The sequence below is a fragment of the Pinus tabuliformis genome, chromosome 6 (assembly GCF_031772625.1).
Source record: "Pinus tabuliformis cultivar Carrire ecotype Pingquan chromosome 6, CPIR1, whole genome shotgun sequence".
In the NCBI taxonomy this organism is placed as follows: domain Eukaryota; kingdom Viridiplantae; phylum Streptophyta; class Pinopsida; order Pinales; family Pinaceae; genus Pinus; species Pinus tabuliformis.
This window is the reverse complement of record NC_142292.1, coordinates 104,143,885-104,167,526: the sequence shown is the minus strand read 5'-3', so window position 1 is coordinate 104,167,526 and position 23,642 is coordinate 104,143,885. Positions and strand designations below refer to the sequence as shown.

Genomic DNA, 23,642 nt, shown 5'->3' with positions numbered 1-23,642 from the left:
AGAATGTAGATCTAACCCATGAACCGTTGGGATGTGTGAATTATTTTCAATCTGGGAAAGAATCCTAGGGCCATGGACATTTTAATAGATGAAATTGTTGCTGAGATCATTTCTTGGCTTGCAATCATGGCAACAACACTAGCTATCACGAAGACTGGCCAGATAAAACCATCTGGAACTGAAGCAGAGAATACGTTCTCCACCACAGAGGGATGCTTCATAAGATATGCAACTTGATCCATGTAATCCAATAGTAGGCATGGGAATACTACACATGTGAAGGCTATCTGGATGGATCTTACTGAGAAGTGACCCAAATCAGCAAACATAGCTTCAGCTCCTATTATGCATAACACGCAACCTCCTAGGGACATCCATGCTTTGATAGTGTTCCTCTTGAACAAGTAATAGATATAAACAGGATTGAATGCCCTTAAAATTGTCATGTCATGTTAAATAATATTGTAAAGTAAAATAGAACCAATAGAGAAAAACCATATCATGAGTGCCAGAGAAAATGTCATGCCTACTTTGCTTGTACCAAACTGTTTTATGCTGAACAAGATAACCAGGAATATGATTGAGACAATGACCATTGTTTTCAACTTTAGTATTTTGTCAAATATTAAGAAATGCGAAACATAATATATATGTTAAAGAAGAAACATATTATATATCTTCAAGGAGAAACATATAATGGTAATGCAAAGTTTTAAAAGGTATGTGATCCTTAGGCTTATTGGAGAGTATATAAAAAATTTCACACCTTTTTATGAGATATGGGAGGAAAACATGTTAAAGATTTTTAATAAATATAAAATTTCGAAAATGATGCTAGTTACGTGTGATTCTTTTTTCATTGTTTGTGATTATGAAAAATGAAACTAAATGTTTTTTCATTAGTGCACACATATTTCATTATATAATTGCATATAGAAAAATCATTCCAAAGCCAATAACAATAAAAGTGAAGAATTTATGGTCCAACGTTATATTTAAGGGAGATGTTTGAGGATGACGTTTGAATTTTGTTTTTCATTTTAAGACATTTGGAGCAAATATTAGGAAGGACTTTGACAAAGGATTGTCCTTGATTTTCGAAAATGGAGTTGTTCCTTTCCAGCCATATGCCCCAAGTGACCATCAAAGGGAGAGCTCATATGTTTTTTGGATGTTTTCTTTATAGCCATTTTTTTACACATATCCATAGAGTCCCCATGCCATTGATGTGAATTACTTGTTCGGTTTTTTTTAACCAAACAAGAAAAATTAAAAAAATGCCTCAAGATCAAAGACTGAAACAAAGACCTATTGACATACCTTTTAAAGTATGGAAAGAACTTGTAAAATCATATGAGAAGTTGGATGCACAAAGAAAAGCCGGCAATGAGAGCATTCAGGTATTGAATTTTTCATTAAACATTATTTAGAATGTATTAATACTTATAAGTATCTTAGACATGTATTTGTGTGAAAATAAATTGAATTGGTTTATGTTTAAGGACAAGGCATCCAAGGCGAGGTTAACCAAGACAAAAGTCACTCATCGTAGTGGCCAGAAAGGTTTAAAAGCACTGATAACAACCTTTGTAAGTATATTAAACATGTGATATTTTTTTAATAAATTTTGTACTAGAAGAAAGTCATTGTTATCTAATTTCTCCCTATTTACTGATTGATAGGAACTAAAATATGGAAGACCTCCAAATCATTTGGAAAAGGAGGTGCTGCAGCAAAAGAGATGGGTTGAATTTGTTGTTTGGATGGACTCTATGGTATGTAATCTTAGTTGGATTTCCAATATACTTTTAAACCATATTTTCATTTTATTTTTTAGTACTATTAGATATTATATCTTACCTCATTTTATGGTTAACATTGTATAACAAAAACATGCGTTGTGTTATGTAATTAATACTAACATGTAATATTGATTTTTTTTGTCAGAATGCTATAGGTAATGATTGCCAAGACGATGATCCAAATTATGTTCAACATATATCAGGGGATGATGAGGATGAGGATGAGGATGATGGTGGTGAAGGAGGAGATGATGATGATAGTTGCGGTGTTGGTGATGATGTGGATCAGAGTAATGAGGATGGTCAAGATGATCATGAGGATGATCTTGGTGGTGGTAGCTAGGCATGCACATGCATTGTTTTTTATGAAGAAATTATTGTGTAGAATGACATTGTTATGTTTAGATGGGTGTTGTGAATTTACCCTATATCAATGAGACATTTTGATTTTGTAATCATACGATGAGTTTGATTTATGTTGTTAATTTATCGTAGAATAACGATATTCATGAAATATTTTGATTTGTTAATCATATTTGAATTTTACTTGTTTTGATTAAAAATAATACTGATTTTATTAGTATTATGTTGCTATTTTATACATGTTTTGAAAATTGTTAATGACACATTGTTATTTTTTTGGATGGATGTTGTCAATTTCTCTTAAATTTCTTTACAAATGATTTTGAATTGTGATATCTGCTTTAATGATATTTAGAAACTATCATATATTTCACTATGAATCTATAAAGGGGGTCATATATGTAAAGAAAAATATACTTTATATAAGAAGTCAAATGCGGATGTAACCATGGATGCAAAATTGAAAGTACAATTGGATGTTAAACTAGGAATTAATACAAAATGCAAACAATTGACATACAAAGTGTTTTAAATTAGAAGTGAAAAATTGTGCAATAGTTGACACAAAGAAGGGAACAAAACATGGCATACAAAAGGATATCAAATTGGGCAAAAACAAGGACACATAAATGGGCACCAAATTAGATGCAAAAAAAGACAACAACTAGATGTAAAATAAGATGCAAAGTTGAGCGTTAAAAAGAAGCAAAAAACGTTACAAATTAATATGCCGAATGATGATGCAAATAATGGTTAATGGTGTAAATTTGGGATGCAAACTTGGGTGCAAAAAAGGAAAAAAAAAAAGATGTAAGAAAAGACATAAAACAAGATGCAAAATGGGGCTGAAAAAAGGTGAAACCAAGGATGCCATATTGGATGTAAAAAATGATTCCTAATCACATGCAAATTTAGGCTCGAACTCAGACACAAAATTATATGCAAATGTGGACACAAAATGAGGCAAAAAAAAAAAAGCAAATTTGGATGGTGAAAACAATGTAAAACTAGACACCAAAAAAATGCAAAATTGGATGAAAAAGTCGGTGTAAATAATGGTGCAACATTGGACACAAGTAGACACAAAAAAATGGTGCAAAAAGGGGCATAAAATAACTTAAAATTGGATGCAAAACTTGGTGCAAAAACAAATACAAAAGTAGACGTAAAAAATGGCTCTAAATTGAATGTACCATTAGACACAAAATAAGATGCAAAGGTGGACACAACACATGACACAACATAAGATGCAAATATAAATGCAAATTTGGATGCTCAAAATGATGTAACATTAGATGCAAGAGATGGTGTTAAAAATGATGCAAAATTGGATGAAACAAATGACACAAAATATGGTGCAAAATGAGATGGGAAAAATGGAGACAAATCAAACGTAAATGTGGATGTAAAAAATGGTCCAAAAAAAGATGCAAAAATGGGCACAAAAATGGATGCAAAATTTGGTGCTAAATCAAATTCAACACATGGTGCAAAGATAGGCACCAAAGCTGGTGCAAAAATAGAAACAAAAACTAGTGTAAGACTAGATACAAAACTTGGCGTAAGACTAGATGCAAAAACTGACACAAAATGGATGCATAAAAAGACGTTAAATTGGATTCAAAATACAGTGTAAACTTGATGCAAATGATGGTGCAAAAATGGAAGCAAAGAATGACACAAAATAGGAAGCAAAAGAGAATGAAAAATAGATGCAAAAAATGACACAAAACTAGAAGCAAAACCTGTCATAAAATAAGATGCAAATCTTGGTTCAAAATTTGACGCAAAAAATGATGCATAGTTTGGTGTAAAAAATGATGCAAAATCTAGCGTGAAAAAGGATGCAAAATCAGGTGCAAAAAATGACGCTTTAAAAATTGTACAATAGAGCCAAATTTAGCACCAGGTTGCTCATCACAATTACAAAAAAAATGCACTAAAATCTGGCGCTAAATCTGGCGCAAATCGCTGGTTTTGTTGTAGTGATTTCCGTCGCTGTAGTGTCGTAACAACCCCCTCCATGCTTTGTTCCATTAGTTCGCTAGTTGCCAAATGGGGAAACTTCTCAGTATCTGCAAGGTCCTAGTCTTCGAATTTCATAGTAGGGATGCGGCCGGTCACTGTGTCTTCGAGCAAAACCCCTTTAGGGAGAGACGAGGTGATGAGTATGCTGTCAACGACATCCAAATCTGTAGGGACCTTGGCCTTCCCTTTCCATGGACGAACATACTTGGTTCACTTTATTGGTTGAATATCTTCGTCCGTTTCGTCTGCTGGTTCTATTCCTTCAACATAGGTCAGAGGATCCTCTTCTTCTTCATCACTTTCAATAATAACGGTTTTTCCTTTGTCCTCCATCGACAATTTGCCGAATCGTGGATTTCACGAGGACATCCAAACCGGTCCTACTACCTATGGGTTCTTCTTGGTCTGCGGCGTCCTCGTTGATTTAGGGATTTCGGCTGTAACGTCCTTGGTTGTGGATATCGACCTGAGTAGGGACTCCTGTATTACCTTCGTTGGGTCTTTAAACCATGGGCTTCCTTTTACGACTACCTCATTCATCCTATGCCATTCTATTTGAACCCTGAGCAACTTACTCTGCACGGGGCCAAAGGGTGTGTGGTAACAAGCCACTTGTGCTTTATAAACCCTTTCGACTTCAAATTTGGCCATGCTCTTCATTCATGGCTTATTAATGCAATTTTGGCGGCAAATCCATTCAGCCCAGTGTCTTAATTGCCCATCACCTGCTCCTCGGTGTCTTAAATGGGACATCTTGTCATGAATAATAGCTACAATGATCACCTTCCATCCTTCCCAAGCGACAACGTAGTCCTTGGTATGTAGACGCGTTCTATGCTTTTTACTAGCCTTGCATGCCACGTCTGAATCACGTAACCTTCTTACAGTCTTCTTTATAATCCTACGCCCTCTTTCAACTGCGTGGAGCACTGAGACTGGGCCTCCTACAGATAGTCAGGTGGTCGCACCCCTCGTGCGAGACTTCCTCTTCCCTACTAGCCCAGGCTGCGGGCACCCTTCGCGTACCTTTGAATCAAGTAGCGCATCGCGTTCTGTACTCCCTCGTTTGATAGGGTGCAGTCGCAACCATGATAGCAAGGTCACGGCTCATTCCAGTATCGTAGGAGGGCCAGCCAGGTCCAGTCCCCTTATTGTCACATTCGCACGGCCCATTTGTGTGACTCCTATGTTTATTTTGCCAATTTCTTCGTCTAGCCTCGCGCTTTTCCTTCTTAGCCTTGCCCCCACTTCTTCTAGTTCACGAAGTCTCATGCTGCCGCACCGAATGGCTTCCTACAATTGTCGGATCCCTTCATCCAGGTCTTCTCGTTCAAGTCGAACTGCAGGGGCAGAGGTCGGGGAAATTCTCTTCACTTCCCTAGTTTCATTGCGTCTGATCGTGGAGAGAGTTCTCTTCGCACACCCTGCTTTGTTTACGGTCTTATTGGCCCAGCGAACCCTTACTGCATGCAAATTTGGTCGGGTCGATGGTCGTACAGCATACAGCCATACCGTTCGCCGTGGAAGTCCTTCAACACGTACATGCAACCACCTTCTACCTTCGCGCTCATTCCACCTCCTTTTCTTGTGCCACACTGGTGTGATTGTTGCGTGAAGCGCTCCTTCTGGTGCACCCTGCCACTTTCACTTTACAATTGGAGTTCCGCAGTGGTTGACGAAGTCCTCCCCATTTGGTGCGCCGTCGTCTACTGGTCGATTCCTTACCTCGGTTGTCATGTGTCACAGTGATCTAATCATCATGTTGCAGTTGAGCATTGTGACTTCATGCAATCGGTTCTGCCATCGTTCTATCTCCTCATCTGAATCTGATGTGCAGGAACTATCGCGCTCCCATGAGACTCTGCCGTCCACTATGGGATTCATCCAATCCTGGTGTTGTGTTGTCATCTAGTAGATGTAGTCTAGTTCATCGTCACTATCCTCGTCATGCACCGGTTCGGTGTAGCGCACTCCTTCGGCCGGGTCCAGTGGAACTATAACACGTAGTGACTTTTTCTCGAATGTCATCTTTCGTCTTTTTAAATTGATGACCCCATTCATGTCCGTGGCCCAATCTATTCCTAGCAGCACAGGGTATGGATTACTGTCATCAACAATTTCTATCACCTCAAAGTCTGTCTGTGTACTTACGCCTTCAATGTCCACTGTCACCCCTTGCAATCTTCCCATCGGTAAGATCTTTTGTTGGTTGGCCATCCATAGTTGAATAGGAGACCACTGTAGTGTAGGCCTACCCATGTGTTCCCATGTTTGCTTAGGCAATACATTCACATCCGACCCCAGATCCAGGATGACCTAATCCATCTCATATTCACTGATTTGCACCATCATTCGCATTTCCCTCCCAGTGCGCAAAGCATGTTTTCCCAATTTCTAGACTATGCACAACTCCCCTAATCCTACACACCTAGTGATCAGCTCTTGCAGTCCTTTAACTACCTTATTGTCATGTAGCAGCTTCATACATGTCTCTAAAAAGGTAGTAAGCATAGAGGGATCCATTCCCGGCTCAATTGGATCCCTACTACCTGGAGTAGAGACTTCTATGAAGCTCTTCTGAGCTTCCTTAGATGTCCCCTTCACATGTTCTATCTCAAAGTCAGGTTCCTTTGTAGGAGTATCACGACCCTTCCCATATTCTCCGGGTTGTTTCCTCGCATCTCCCCCTATAGTTTCGCCACTCCTCAGTACCATGTTTATGCTGGGGTCCTCTTTGCGTGGTTCAAACCTCATCATTTGGATATTTTGAGTTGGAGTAGGCTGTAATACTCCTTTTTCGTGCATTTGGGCAATCAGCGTTGGACAATCTACCATTTCATGGTCAAACTGCTCACAGTATGGACAAGATATTCTCGTCGGGTTAGTACAGTCGTGAGCGTAGTGCCCTGGTCCTCTGCAATTATAACAGATCAGCTGTCCGCACCCTCATCTAGGCCCCATTCCTCCTCTTCCTCACCCACATCCTTGGAATCCACTGCGTGGTCCTATAGCTGGGTCGAAACCCCATGCCTCAGTCTGCATTCGATAGGCTAGGGTCCTCTCCATCATTAGCTCATAGCTTTGACACATTCGCTCGTCATGACCCACTGATCTATAGAAGTTGCAATACAGCTGTTGCGGAGTCTGGGTATACTTCTGCAACAGGTGGTAGTTGTTTGTTGCGTGCTTTCCTCCTACTTGACAAATCGCGCACCAGAGCACAAGTGCCGCACTTGGCCCTGCTTGTACCTCCATCCTTAATGGCATCAGGCCCCCTCCCGCCAGATAGTTCATGAATACGGGGCAGTGGTCCTTGTTGTGACCTTGACCTTTGCATTTGATACACCCCACTTCTGTACATGCCTCTGGTCGGGGTGCCCTTTCTTGCTTCAAATTTTTCATCTCTAAGCATAGGTTTTGTAGTTGCGCATGGATTTGCTGAATGCCCAACCTCAGATCTTGTATTGGAGTTTCATGCAACCTCATTGCTGTTTCTAATGCTTTAGCTTGGGTTGAGATCTTTTACTGTGATAGCATTGTCCTCAGATGTGGTGTCAAAGACGCCACAAACCAGGCGTAGTGCTGCACATCCGTTAGCGTCATGTTGGCCTCACGGATTTTACTCTTTAATCTCTTATCCAAATCCCAAGGGGTTTTACCAGGTAACATCATGATCTCCTTGAACTCGATGATTGACTGCGTCTCTAATTTTGGCTGGCTAAATTCTTTGTTCAATGCATCCTGGATCACCGCTATTCCCGCATTTGGGTGATTGATCGAGTACTTTATATACCACGTCAACGCGCGGTCCTGTAGCGCACTAACTAGAGTATCCCTTTTAATGTTATCATCCACTACACCTTGGGCTTCCCATACAACCTTTACATGAACCAAAACTGATCCGATTCCTCATTTTCTACGCCTCTAAATACCGGCAACTTGATCGCACTCGCCATTCCAACCCTTGGTGGTGGCGGAGGTGGGGTAAGTGAAGATGGGTTTGATGTAGGCGAAGTAGGTGATGGCGTGGACGATGGTGGTATCAATGGAATACGATGCTTTATCAATCGAACTACGCTTCTTGGAGAGAACCCTGCAAGCTCCTCCTCGCTTTCTCGCGAAAGTGAAATCAGAGGACTGTTTTCTAATCCTTCGGTCCCTCGATAGCCTCTTCCACTCCTTCTTACCTTAGACATCAATGGATGCGCATAACCCGTTTTTCACATAATAGCATTTTGATCCAAGTATTCAACGATTTGATGTACTTACATTGCGGTCCTTGGAGAAATCGCCTTTCTACTTCGGTGTAACTCACAGTTGTGTCTATCGCGAACTCGGAGATAAATCCTCCTATTATTCGATCCAACCAGTGATCTACTACTCATGCGATTTTATCTTCAGAGGACTGATCCGAATTGGATCCATGAAAATTATCAGAACTCTATGACTATATCAAATCAAGACAGACTTCAAAAACTTGTGAACAAAGAGCTATCAGGAAGGACCTATGGACAGTGGCAGTTTGTAGCCAGCAAGGAAAGATGAGGACCTCGGTCAAAGTGCGCTGACTGAGGCCCATGGAGACCGCGTAGGGTGCAAACTAGCAGTTAGGAAGTCTGGATCAGAAAACAAAGGTTGTTTCTGATGCGCAATTAATAATCGCGCATTGCTGGGAAAAACCCCTCGAGAAGGAAAAGCCCCAAGCGCTCGGTCGCATGGGAAGCCGGGAAACCGTAGGAAAAAGCGAAAGGCGGGTCTCGCGCTCCAAAACCGGCAGAATATCGGAGGCATGTTGGGTGGTAAGCGGAATTGTCAGGAGACCCAGCGATGCCATACAGCGAACGACACGTGTCCGGTGGATGAGAGAGAAAACCGCTCTCATCGTGGGCTAACATCCGAGCAATTCAATTGCGCGATAAGAGCGAACACCGTAGGATCTGGGGGCTCCATATCTAATAGCGGAGATTGCACCCATGAGAAGCCGGATCTGGAGGGAGAATTAAGTTGCGGCATATAAAAGTATAAAGTCTGATTTGACCGCTGAGTTGGCGAATGAATCATTACACAGTGTAACCGAAATACTGAACCGTTTGAGGAAGAGCTAGCGCAGTTCGTGAGAGGACAAGTGGCCACTTCCGTGTGAGACGTTACATAGTGGTGATGACACAGAGGCAAGGAACTCCAAGCGAATAGCAGCAGGCGATCCGAAGGGGCGGAAGAGGAAGTGAATAGTCATGAGACAAATTGGCTTTAAGCCATGAACATACAGAAAATAGAATGGGGAGGATAGAGCACTGTAAGAAAGAAGGAGACAGTGAGACAGAGAGACAGAACAGAGAAAAAGAAAGAAGCAGAAAACAGAGAGCCGAGCTGACCTAAGGCAGCATCGAGCAGACAAAAGGCTTGAGAGGTTCAAGTAATTCCCTGTGAGGATATCTATCGGGAACTGAGTACCAAATTGGACTCATCCCATTCAGACCAGTTGAGGTCGAGACTTGGTAAGGAAGAGTCTGTGCACTCTAGTGGCTTGGGGAATCCAAGAACCACCCTACTAAGCATTATCTGTTTCAGGAGACTCAAATTGAGCTCCTCATTGTAAAAACTCTGCTTTAAAGACACAATAAGAGAAGGCCACCACTGAAAGCTAGACCGGAGACGTAGCCCAGGAGGATTGGGTGAACTCCTTATTAATTTTTTGTGTTCTTGTATTTGCTTACTGTGTTTCTCTTACTGTTTTCCATTTTCCAGTGTCTGTGTATTTTGCAATCTAATTGATCCGTTGCCTAAAATAACATAGACACACACCAGCACATGAGTCTGTAATACCTTCATTCATTAATTCATTAACTGAGATCACTCACGAGTGATTTTTAGATCAAGTGGTATCAGAGTTTTAGGCTGTTAAGGTTAGAAAAGCTTTTGTTGGATTTAGCTATTGAATGCTAACTAGATCAAAGCTAAAATTAGGAGAAGGAGAGTTGATCGAAACTAATCCTGAAATTGGGAGAGTCTATCCTTGGAGGACAATGTCAAAGGAAGGTTCTATGGGGCTAGACCCTCAATTCATAGATAGTTTCCTAGCCATAAAGTCCATGGTAGAGGAAATGCATAGGGACTTTATCAAACACAAGGATGAAGATTCATCAGGCTCCAAACAAGACAAAGGAGAAGATGAGTCTCACTTCCATGACCACTCAAAAGGTAAAGGGAAAGAAGAAAGCTTTCTCACACCTCCTAATAGCCCTGAACATAAAAAGAAGGCATATTTGATTAAACTAGATGTCAAATTTGATTTACCTATATATGATGGAGAGTTGAATGCGGAAAAGTTGGACAATTGGATTAGACAAATTGATGTTTATTGCAGAGTGCAGAGTATTGATTAAGACAAGAGCAAGAATCAGCTGGCAAGCCTACACCTTGGAGGCACTGCCTTGGTTTGGTGGGAAGGCAGGACCCAAGATGACCTGAAGAGACATGGTAAGACTATCTCTGTCTGGAGTGAATTTGTTTCTACAATAAAAAAGCAGTTCTATCCATTGGCCTACATGCAGCAAGCCATGATGAGCTGGAAAACTCTTCGACAATTGAAAGGGAAAAGTGTACAAGGATACACTCAAGAATTTAGAAAGAGAGCATTGATTCTAGGAATCTCATTAGACTCACCTGAGACTCTGTTGAATTACATTGGTGGTCTACACAGCTACATGAGGCACACTATCCTCATGTTTAATCCCACTAGTATAGATGAGGTATCTGTACAAGCTACTCATCCAGAAGCTAGAGGAAAGAATGGAAGTCCAGAAGTTGGGGGATCCCCCCAACCCACTGCAAGCAACAATAAGGAGAAAAGAAAGCAAAAATGGAAAGCAAGGAAGGCTAACACTTCACAGAAGAGCAAGCCTTCATGCACTCACTGTAAAAAGGATGGGCATGATGATGAGCACTGTTGGATTCTGCATCCAGAGCTGAGACCTAAGAAGTTCGAGGGCAAGAAGAAGAAGACTGTTGTAACTATTTAGAAAGATTTGGGGTCAAACTCAGGAGATGAAACAACTATTGCAGCCACAGGTATAAGAGGTAAGAATTCTTAAGCATCTACTAGTAATTCTACACAATCTACTATTGATGAAGAAAATGAGAGAAAAAGACATGAGCTTTTCCATATTCGAGTTATTTCCAAACATCAAAAGATTAATACTCTGTTTGATAGTGGCTCATAAGTAAATTTAATTTCTGAAGCAATTGTAAAGAATTTGGGATTAGTAACTACACCTCACAAGAAACCATACCCATTAGGATGGTTAAATGATAAAACACAACTACAAGTGACTAGACAATGCAAACTCAAGTTTTCCTTTGGGTCAGCATTTGTAGATGAGGTTGAGTTAGACATAATTCCTTTGGATATATGTGGAGTTGTTTTAGAAAGCCCTTACTTGTATGACAGAAAATCTATTTTCTATAGAGCTGAGAACAAGTATCTACTTGTTAAAGATGGAATCAAATACTTTGTAAGAGCTCATAAGCTTAATAATAATTATACTCTCATAAACTCAGGGCAGATGAAACGAATGATAAATTCATGTAAACAATTCTTACTGATGGTTGTAAAGGAAAAGAAACCTGATAAAACCAATGTATTTGAGGGTTGTAATGCTAAACCGCAAGCTGATTTAGAAAAGGTTGTTTCAGAGTATGATATCTTGTTTCAATAACCTAAAGGTCTACCACCGAAAAAGGAAATAGTGCATGATATTATTTTGCAGCAAGATGCTCCATTGCCTAACATTGGAATGTACAAGTTGTCTACTTTAGAGAACGCAGAAATCAAGAAGCAGGTGTAGGAGTTTCTCGAGAAGGGGTTCATCAGACCTAGCACATCACCATGTGGGTCACCAATCGTTTTGGTGAGAAGGAAAGATGGCTTGTGGAGAATGTGCATTGATTACCGAGCACTTAATAAGATAACAATGAAAAACCGTTATCCCCTTCCTCGCATAGATGATCTTTTAGATCAATTGAAAGAAGCTATTTATTTCTCCAAGCTAGACTTGCATAGTGGATACCATAAGGTCAGAGTTGCAGAACAAGATGCATGGAAGACTGCTTTCAAAACAAAGCAGGGATTGTATGAGTGGCTGGTTATGCCTTTTGGCTTAACTAATGCTCCTACTACTTTCATGAGATTAATGAATGATGTACTCAGAGCTTTTCTTAATGATTTTGTTATTGTGTATCTGGATGACATTCTAATATTTAGCAAAATGTGGGAAGAACACTTAAAGCATGTTAAGCGGAAACTAGATGTTTTGAAAAGAGAAAAACTTCATGTTAAACTCTCAAAATGTGAATTTGGCAAAACATCTTTGAATTATTTGGGACATATAGTAGGGGATGGTGAATTGAAGAGAGATCCCTCTAAGGTGGCAGTCATTGTAAACTGGCCCAAACCCAAATCTGCTACAGAAGTTAGAAGCTTCTTAGGAGTAGCACAATATTGGAGAAAGTTCATTTCTAACTTTTCCTCAATTGTTGCTCCCTTACATGCTTTAACAGGATTGAACAAGGTGTTCAATGGGAAGGCAAACAACAGAAATCCTTCGACACCTTGAAAGAAAAGATTAGTCCAACACCTGTACTAGCACTACTTGATCTTCAAAGACCATTTGAGATCCAAATGGATGCCAGTGACTATGCCATGGGACCAGTGTTGACACAACACGGTAAACCCATATGTTATCATTATGAGACATTTAATTATGCAGTAGTTAACTATCCTACATATGATAAAGAATTGTATGCATTAGTACAAAGTGTGAAAAAGTGGAAACATCACTTAATGGGAAAAGAGACAGTAATACATACTGATCATCAACCACTTCAATATCTACACTCCCAAACTAAGTTGTAGCAATCAAGACACTATAGATGGATGGGTTTTCTACAACAGTTTCATTTAGTCATCAAATATAAGAAGGGCATACACAATAAAGTTGCAAATATGTTATCTAGACCCATTATAAATGCATCTACTATACTTAAGCATAATTTTGTGTTACATGAGAGTTACATTGAACAATATGCTCAAGATATAGATTTCAAAGATGTATATGCAACTTTAAGTCAAGGAAAACGAGTAGAAGAATTGGATTATCATGTAAAGGACCGACTCCTATATCATTGTGGGAAGCTATGCATTCCACAAACTGAAAGAGTAAAGATAATTCGAGAAGCACACACTTCTCTAATATCAGGTCACTTTGGGGTAAGTAAAACAGTTGCACAGCTGCAAAGATTTTGTTATTGGCTAAAAATGAACGAGACAATTTCTAGATATGTAAGAGGGTGTACTATGTATGCAAAAAGCAAGCCAGCAATAGAAAACTAGGCTTGTACACCCCATTCCCAGTTCCTTCTTACCCTTGGGAAAGTGTTTCCATGGATTTTGTTGGAGGACTGCCTAAATCTAGGAAAGGTCATGATTATCGGTATGTTGTTGTGGATAGGTTCAACAAAATGTGTATTTTGATACCTTGCAATAAACAGATTACAGCTGAACAAACTGCAAAACTGTTCTTTCAACATGTATGGGTTCATTTTGGATTACCCACTTCCATTGTATCTGATAGAGACACCCGATTTGTGGGGAAGTTTTGGTCAAGTCTGTGGGAACTAATGGACACCAAACTAAAGAAAAGCACAACTTTTCATCCACAAACTAATGGCCAGACCAAAGTAGTCAACAGGACAGTGATCTAGTTGCTCAGGGGATATTGCAACAAACATCCTAAGCTTTTGGATGAACATTTATGTTATGTGCAGCATGCTTACAACAGAGCAAAACATTCTTCTACACAGAGATCTCCTTTTGAGTCCTGTTTTGGTTTCACACCAAGGTCTCCTTTGGATTTTGTCTTTGGTAAAGACACCACAGTTGAGGGACACAGTGATGTGGATAGGGCAACGAGGTTCATTGAACAAATCCAGGAGATCCACCAAGAAGTATAGGAATAGTTAGAAAAGAGCCAAGCATAATACAAGACCAGGCATGACAATCATCAGACAGAGCATAGTTTCCAAGTTGGTGACCAAGTCTGGCTGTATATCAGCAAGGACAGGATGCAAGGTGAAGGTAAAAAGCTGAAGCCTATCAGGTATGGACCTTTCAAGATACTTGAGAAAATTGGTGAGAATGGTTTTTGCCTTGATCTACCAGCTTACATGCACATCTACTCAGTCATGAATGCAGATTTCTTGAGATTGTTTGAACCTTCACTAATTGAGGATCCCAAAGAGCAGAGTCAATTGCCTTCTATTGATGACCTGTTACCTGAATATCTTAATGAATTGCAGGAAAACAAAGTTCTGGACAGGAAGGTGAGGACGATGCGTAAGGGAGATGTTGAGTACCTCAGAGTTGGGCTCAAGGGTTCAAAGCCAAGCAATGCAAAGTGGATAGAGATTGGACAAGTGAGACAATTGTACCCTCACTTAGTCGATGCTTGAAAACCAACTTTTGATGGTCCAAAAGCTTTTTCTGTGGGAAGGCCGTGATCCAAATTGGATCCATGAAAATTATCAGAACTCTATGACTGTATCAAATCAAGATAGACTTCAAAAACTTGTAAACAAAGAGCTATCAGGAAGGACCTCTGGATAGTGGCAGTTTGTAGCCAGTAAGGAACGACGAGGACCTCGGTCAAAGCATGCTGACCAAGGCCCATGGAGACCGCGCAAGGCACAAACTAGTAGCTAGGAAGTCCGGATCAGAAAACGGAGACTGTTTCTGATGCACGATTAATAATTGCGCATCACTGGGAAAAACCCCTCGAGAAGGAAAAGCCCCAAGCGCTCGGTTGCATGGGAAGTCGAGAAACTGTAGGAAAAAGCGCTAAAAGTGAAAGTCAGGTCCTGCGCTCCAAAACTGGCGGAATATCATAGGCATGTTGGGCAGTAAGTGGAATTGTCAAGAGACCCAACAATGCCATACAATGAATGATGCGTGTCCGGCGGATGAGAGAGAAAACTGCTCTCATCGCGGGCTAACGTCCGAGCAAGTCAACCACGCGATAAGAGCGAACACCATAGGATCTGGGGGCTCCAGATCTAACAGCGGAGATTGCGCCCGATGAGAAACCGAATCTGGAGGGAGAATTAAGCTACGACATATAAAATTTTGAAGTCCGATTTGACCGCTGAGTTGGCGGATGAATCATTACACAGCGTAACCGAAATACCGAACCATTTGAGGAAGAGCTAGCGCAGTTCGTGAGAGGACAAGTGGCCACTTCCCTGCGAGACGTTACACAGTGGCGATGATGCAGAGGCAGGGAACTCCAAGCGAACAGCAGTAGGCAATCCGAAGGGGCGGAAGAGGAAGCGAACAGTCATGAGACAAATTGGCTTTAATCCATGAACAGACAAAAAACAGAATGGGGAGGATAGAGCACTGTAAGAAAAGAGACAATGAGACAGAGAGAAAGAACAGAGAAAAATAAAGAAGCAGAAAACAGGGGGCCGAGCTGACCTAAGGCAGCATCGAGCAGACAAAAGGCTTGAGAGGTTCAAGTAATTCTCTGTGAGGATATCTGTCGGGAACTGAGTACCAAATTGGACTCATCTCATTAAGACCAATTGAGGTCGAGACTTGGTAAGGAAGAGTCTGTGCACTCTAGTGGCTTGGGGAATCTAAGAACCACCCTACTAAGCATTATCTATTTCAGGAGACCCAAATTGAGTTCCTCATTGTAAAAACTCTGCTTTAAAGACACAATAAGAGAAGGCCACCACTGAAAGCTGGACTGGAGATGTAGCCCAGGAGGATTGGGTGAACTCCTTATTAATTTGTTGTGTTCTTGTATTTTCTTAGTGTGTTTCTCTTACTATTTTCCATTTTCCATTGTCTGTGTATTTTGCAATCTAATTGATTCGTTGCCTAAAATAACATAGACACACACCAGCACATGAGTCTGTAATACCTTCATTCATTAATTAATTAACTGAGATCACTCACGAGTGATTTTCAGATCAATGCCTCTAGCCTACGCACCAACTCTGGAGTCCACAGGATCGGTTGATCCAGTCTGCACCTTCCCTGACTGTCAGCTAGCCTCGTAATCCACTCATACAGTTCTGTCGAGAAGGACGCTAATAAGATCTTGTGGATTTCTATGTATATGTAGCGATCCAGCCACCTTTCCTCAGATATCCGCAAATTTCTGTTTTCCTGTACCACAAACTCGTGAAGCTTCTGATCCAACCAATCTTCAAGTTCTTTCTTTGTAGGGTTCCAGTGTTCCGACATCAAACATCCCTTAGGCAAATCCAGGTCCTGGCAACGAAACCATTCGTTGGCTTATTGGGGCCTGACCCAGGTTTGGAAGAGTTATTTAGCCAAACAAATCCCGCGCTACCAACCCTTTCAGCAACAGTCCGCTGAGCGCGCACTGAAGTCTCACTCGAGGTAATAGGGGAGGGTGTTAGAACCAGATTTCTGCACCCTTGGGGTGTCTTGATGTGGTCTGGATGGGGTCGCGAACCGATCTGCGCTCTCGCACTACTCTGTACTTCTCTCAGGCTTCCGCACAGATCCGCACCTATGGGCTTTGCTATTAACGAGTTTATTATAGATCTTATATGCCTCTTAAGGTTTTTAAGAAAACATTTAACAGTAACAACTAGTACGCGCAATCATAAATATGCATAATTTCAAAACATGAGCAACAAATAGATTCATGATAAAGCACACAATGATTCAAAAATTCTTATCTTTATTGATCTCCTTTCCAATACAACCAGATCTGCCCTGTGCACTCAGCTGTAGGGGTCCACGCACACAACTACGGACTCTACCAGGCCTCTGTGCACACAGCTACAGAGCCTCTATCTATCTACCAACACCCTTGACTCGGACTTATAGACGCAGAGAGAATATTGCCTTCATAAACCCATAACATTCAAGATCAAAAACCCAAAAACTGCCTTCTAACCATAGAGCCTTGCTCTATTTATACATTTCCATGGTCTGCGGACCATGGGCAGGCCGACTCACTTTCTATTTTCTTACATTATTTTCGGGTGGACAACCCTTTGACTTGACTCATTACAATTCGCGCTCCGTGCACCTTGCGGAGCCTTTAACATACTATTACCCAAAATTGCGGGCTTTGAACCCCAAAACCCTTACGTGGGGCCTCCGCTACCCAACAACTAGACAAGATCCTCGCGGCAGGCATCATTGAGCCTGTAGAAGAATCTGATTGGGTGAGCCCAATGGTGGTATAGGAAAAGAAGTAGAAGGATGAAATAAGGATATGCATAGATCTTAGTAAGTTGAATGATGCTTGCGTACATGATCCTTTCCTGACTCCGTTTACTGATGAGGTATTGGATAATGTAGGTGGCCAGGAAGCGTACTCCTTCACTATTGGGTTCTCTAAGTACCATCAGATCAAAATCGCGTCTGAAGATAGAATCAAGACAACCTTCACGACTGAATGGGGATGTTTCCAGTACACTGTAATGCCTTTCGGATTGAAGAATGCACCTGCGAGTTTTTTGTGCATAGCCATCACTGCATTCAAAGAATTCGATCATAAGTTTCTAGAGGTGTACTTTTATGACTCGACTTTGTTGGGGCTGGTGAAATGCCATGTGGCAAGTTTGTGCTTGATGCTAGATACTTGTCGAAGGTACCAGATTGCACTCAATCTAAAGAAATTCTTATTTTGTGTGCCTTTTGGGACTCTGCTGGGTCATGTGGTTTGTAGATAGGGACTGATGGTAGATCCCATGAAGATCACAATGATACTTAACTTAGAGGTGCAAAGGAGTGTGAAACAGCTACACGCAACCTTGGGACATACTGGGTACTACAAGAAGTTTATCAATGGCTATGCCCAAATCACCGTGCATATGGAGAAGTTGTTGAAAAAGGATGTCACATTCTGTTGGAATGAGGACTGTCAGAAAAGTTTAGGCACTATTTGCTAGTTGGACATTTTAAGATGTATACGGATCATTCTGCGTTGAAATACTTGGTCAATAAGCCTATGTCGAGGGGGAGAATTTGTAGGTGGTTGTTATTGTTCCAGAAATATGATTTTGAATTTATTGTGAAGCCTGGATGACTGAACACAGGACCATACCATCTGTCACGCATTGAAACCCACCGAAGGACAAGCCCACCACACAGGAAAAGGGCAAAACCATTAACTTGGAGCCGGAGGAGGAAGAAATTGAGGACATCCCGATGGATGATGAGGAGTTGGGCGTGGAATTTGAGGAATTTGAAGTCGATGGTTCTGACCCTATTACTAAGTTGCCTGAATACGTCCCTCCATGCAAGGGCAAGACCAAAGTGCTGAAGGACATTGCCAAAAGAAAGGTCTCCTCCTAAAACAGAAAAGTGAAGTGTTTTAGCGCTTTCACCAATACAAAGCTCTTGTTGAGAAGCAAAGTGGACACTACATCAAAGTCCTCAGGACTGACAGAGGTGGAGAACTATGTGATTGGAGGATTGTGCAGAATGAGGAAATGTCACAGGGTTCACGACAATGTGAAGAGAGCTGTGCTACCCAGGGAGAACTTGTGTAGGTTAGCCGGAAAGTGACTGTTAAAGTCACTATTCATGATTTGACGGTAGGAATGTGGCCAAATGGAGCGAGCAGCCGACATTTAAGACAAACTTTTTGGGTAAGATCCTTGGAAATCTGCTGCCAATCTAGCATCAATGAATCGAATGTGGGGGGAACGGTCAAATTTGAATTCAAAATGGCCTATAATTTACAGGGGGAGGCCCAACGAAAAACACTTGGCATTTTGAACATTGTGTTGGTGAGCTCTCAAACGTGCATGATCCGTGCATTCATCGAAGCATTTATTGATTGCCCAGTGTTTGATCGATTCCCAGAATCCAACCGTAATTACATCCATGATTTTGTCCTAGGATCCGAAGTTATGGATGCTGAAGTAGTGATAGTCGAGAGGGCTGTGCAGGAGGTTGTTAGGGAGGGAGAGGGAGCTGCTCCAGAAGTTGCAGAGGTACTCTTTGAAGTCCCTAAATCTCCATGGACGCTTAGATCGAAGCCAACCCGAACCAAGGAGAGTGCGAAGGATAAGAAAGGCAAGCAGGCGGCGATACTAGTGCGCACGTCGCCTAGAAGAAACCCATCAAAGGACAAGCCCACCACACAAGAAAAGGGCAAAGCCATTAACTTGGAGCAGGAGGAGGAAGAAATTGAGGACATCCCGATGGATGATGAGGAGTTGGGCGTGGAAGTGGAGGAAGTTGAAGTCAAGGGTTCTGACCCTATCACTAAGTTGCCCGAATACGTCCCTCCGCGCAAGGGCAAGACCAAAGTGCCGAAGGACATTGACAAAAGCAAGGTCGCCTTGCACACACCTCTTCTACAAGACGAAATTGTCTTTGAAGGACCACGATTGGGGCGGATTCCTCTGTTGAAACTGGAAGATTGGGACTTAGCTGACCATGAGAAGTTCCCACGCTTGGGGACAGATCAGCTAATGCACCGCGTTGTTGACACAACCAGCGGGATGACTGCATTGGAATAGTGGGAGTGGCTCAGGGGAGTAGACAAGACAGCTCTGCTCAACCTGATATGGGTGCCGCACTATAATCGCACTCCCATTACAGTATTGGTCATCAAGTAGATGCTATGCTTGGTGCACGATGGGTGTCTGTGGCTGGAGGAGCCGATACCCATTACCGACAGATTGATCCATAGGACCATGCGACTGCCCTACACAGGGGAAAATATGGCCATAATGTTTGGCAGAAAAGGTGGCAAGTAGGCCCTCGCAGAAGCCATGAAGGAGAAATTCAAGCTCGTGAAGAAGCCGTGAGGCTATGCCATCTTGAGTATCTATGACCCTACGGTCAAGGTGGCCCTGCAGATTTTGGCAGGAAAGGTTATGAGGAAGTGTCGCGCAGATGAAGTGCCGACACCAGTGATCGCGTTAGCAACTCAATGCAGCGGAGGAGTCCAGTTTAATTGGGCGCACTATCTATGCGGTGAGTTCCTTGTGAACTACCGTGAGGCACAGGAGCTCAGCAAGACCTAGCACTATGCGTGGCTCTTGCTATCTATTGTGTTGGTAGCCTAGGAGCTGCCGGAAGATAGTTGATTGCCCTCAGTCGTGCCAGACCTACCAGAAGCAGAAAAGTACGCTTTGCTATGGGCTACCAAGGATTCTAAGCACATCAAGGATAGTAAGATCTTCTGGATCTTGATGGAAATGACCATCTGCATGGCTATCAATTGCAAACCCCGATTTTCACCTACCGTGTTTTCCAAACTGCAGGAGTACGCGGAGTTCAAGGCAGACTTTCACCGCGTATCGATCAGGGCACGGAAGGACCCTGAGCAGACATGGTATGATTTGCCTTACTTGGAAATGGACGACGCGATTGATGAAGTACTTGATCGCTAGCCGACAGAGTGGTGCATTACCTTAGACTTGGTGGTGGGGTCGAGCAAGTCCGCCGCGCAGCACAAAGAGGAGGAGGCCAAGCTCAAGATGATGCAGCTGGCCAAGAAAAGGAAGAAGGAAACCGTTGACAAGGCCTGGGCAGAGTGTGATGCTGCCCAGCAAGCAGAAAAGTAGACATGTGAAATAAATCAGGACTCTGACAAAGGCGCGAGGTCGCATTCGCCCGAAATAGAGGAAGAAACAGACGAGCAAATAGAGCAGCATGGAGCGGAATAGCAGACAGCGTCATATCGCATTAAATTTCCGAGATAACTAGAAAAAGTGGGGCTGCAGAAGAAATCCAAGACCAGGAAGGCATTGCTGGACGCAATCACCCTCACAAAGGGAGCTTTGAATGACATTGGAGACATGGTGTGGGATGTCACCGCAGAGGTCCTGCAGCAGTTCGAGCTGCAACAACAACAACTATTGGGGGCCATCCAAACCGGTCTACATGAGCTACAGATCCGCACATCATAGGCTGGCATAGTGTCCACCAGCCTCGTTATCGGTACTTCAGAAGCTGCCGAGCTGCTGCATGCAAAGGACTCCCAAGCGCTAGTGCTGCCAGATGGAGCACTGACCACAGAAAATTAAGCCGATAGGCCCCCTGTCAAGGCCCTCAAGGGAGTGGGGTTGAACTTGGCAGTGCTCCTTAGCAAGGCGCTCCACCTACTACAGGATGGAGTGATTGTATAGCTGAGGGCCCACGAACAGCGCGATGTGCAAATAATTAGTGAACTGTAGATCAATAATGTGCAGTTGGCCCTAAAACAAGACTTTGCCATCGTCGCCTTACGCACTTTCTGAACGAAACTATCAGCGTGCTGACGGAGGAATTTCAAGCATATCACCAGAAAAACACGCCTTATCACCCATAGGCTAACGGGACAGTGGAAGCATTTAATAAGGTGCTGGAGAACACGCTGATCAAGGTTTGCAATGCTAAGCAAAGTGATTGGGACCTGCACATACCGCAGTACTATGGGCCTATCGAATGACATGCAAAAATTTGACTGGACAAACACCCTTTAGGCTTGTCTACGGTGTTGAAGCAGTGATGCCCATAGAATACATTGTGCCTAGTCTACACAGAGCAGCACTCATGGATATGATGGACCGCGGAGCCCTGGAAGTGAGGCTCCCGCAGCTTGCTGAGCTTGAAGAAGAAAGATTTCTAGCTATGCACCTTTAAGGTAAATGATCTGGTTTTGTTATATGACAGCGAGTTTGATAAATTTCCATAGAAATTCAGAATGCACTAGCTAGGGCCCTATGTCATTAAGGAGATTATCGACGATGGAGCAGTTCAGTTGGTTATGTTGAACCGAGATCCCTTCCCAGGAAAGGTGAATGCAACCCATTGAAGCCATACACCGATGATCCGACCAGGTGACTATATGAAGGTAGCATAGTCTTAGTGCTCCAGGCCGCTGAAAGGAGGTGCAAGACTATAAACTACACTGCCCGGGTTGGGGACCTACACGATTAGAGGATTGTGCAGAATAAGGAAATGTCACAGGATACGTGACAACGCGAAGAGAGCTGCGCTATGCAAGGATAAATTGTGCAGGTCAACGGTAAAGTGACAGTTAAAGTCATTATTCATGATTTGACAGTAGGAATACGGCCAAATGGAGTGGGCGGCCGGCATTTAAGACAAACTTTATGGGTAAGATCATTGGAAATCTACCACCAATCCGACATTAATAAACCGAATGTGGGGGGAACGGTCGGATTTGAATTCAAAATGGCCTATAAATTATAGGTGGAGGCCCAACGAAAAACACTTGGCATTCTGAACATTGTGTTGGTGAGCTCTCAGACATGCATGATCTGCGCATTCCTCGAAGCATTGCTCGACTGCCCAGTGTTTGATTGATTCCCAGAATCCAATTGCGATTTCATCCGTGATTTTATCCCAAGATCCGAAGCTATGTACGCCGAAGCAATGACAGCCGAGGGGGCTGTGCCAGAGGTTGTTAGGGAGGTAGAGGGAGTTGCTCTAGGAGTTGCAGAGGCACTCGCTGAAGTCCCCAAATCACCATAGATGCCTAGACTGAAGCCGACCCCAACCAAGGAGAGTGCAAAGGATAAAAATGGAACGCAGGCGGTGATACCAGTGCACGCGTCGCCTAAAAGAAACCCACCGAAGGACAAGCCCACTGTGCAAGAAAAGGGCAAAGCGATTAACTTAGAGTAGGAGGGGGAAGAAATTGAGGACATCCCGATGGATGATGAGGAGTTGAGCGAGGAAGTGGAGGAAGTTGAAGTCGAGGGTTCTGACCCTATCACTGAGTTGCCCGAATACGTCCCTCTACACAAGGGAAAGACCAAAGTGCAAAGGACATTGACGAAAGCAAGGTTTCCTCGTAAAATAGAAAAGTGAAGTGTTTGAGCACTTTCGCCAATACAAAGCTCTTGTTGAGAACCAAAGTGGACACTACATTAAAGTCCTCAGGACTGACAGAGCTGGAGAATACATCTCAAATGATTTCCTTCGTTTTTGTAGGGAGCATGGAATTCACAAGAAATTTACAACAAGGTATACACCTCAGCAAAATGGTGTGGCAAAAAGGAAGAATAGGACCATTATGGAAATGGCGAGTATGGTGAAGATAAAGCATTTTCCAAATGATTATTGTGCTGAAGTTGTCGCTTGTGTAGCATATATCTTGAACATATGTCCAACCAAGAGCGTCCAGAACATAGTTCCTAAAGAGGCATGGAGTGGAAGAAAGCATAGTGTCACTCACATGAGAGTTTTTGGATGTGTGGCATATGCACATGTCCCAAATGAGTTGAGGAAGAAATTGGACAGCAAGGTGGAGAAATGTATATTTGTTGGATACAGTGATGAACCCAATGCATACAATATTCAAGTGCAACAAAGCAGGAAGCAAGCAACACCATCAACAAATAATAGGATAGCTTCGTGCAGCCAATTAAGTGCTT

At 42.4% G+C, this 23,642-nt stretch overlaps 1 protein-coding gene across 1 annotated transcript; it reads left to right on the top strand.

Annotated features, from left to right (window-relative positions):
• The first annotated feature begins 962 nt into the window (after nt 1–962).
• LOC149257473 (uncharacterized) lies at nt 963–2,265 on the top strand. The gene is made up of 4 exons (XM_089369836.1): nt 963–1,400; nt 1,503–1,589; nt 1,683–1,775; nt 1,948–2,265. Exons 1-4 carry the CDS (start codon nt 1,278–1,280, stop codon nt 2,143–2,145), a joined length of 501 nt encoding a protein of 166 aa, XP_089225962.1. The 5' UTR covers nt 963–1,277; the 3' UTR covers nt 2,146–2,265.
• Nucleotides 2,266–23,642: the final 21,377 nt, after the last annotated feature.

Coding starts and splice junctions, on each gene's coding strand:
- LOC149257473 (XM_089369836.1), top strand. CDS start 1,278: ATGCCTCAAGATCAAAGACTGAAACAAAGACCTATTGACATACCTTTT. Junction 1,401..1,502: donor CCGGCAATGAGAGCATTCAG/GTATTGAATTTT, acceptor TTTATGTTTAAG/GACAAGGCATCCAAGGCGAG. Junction 1,590..1,682: donor AAGCACTGATAACAACCTTT/GTAAGTATATTA, acceptor ACTGATTGATAG/GAACTAAAATATGGAAGACC.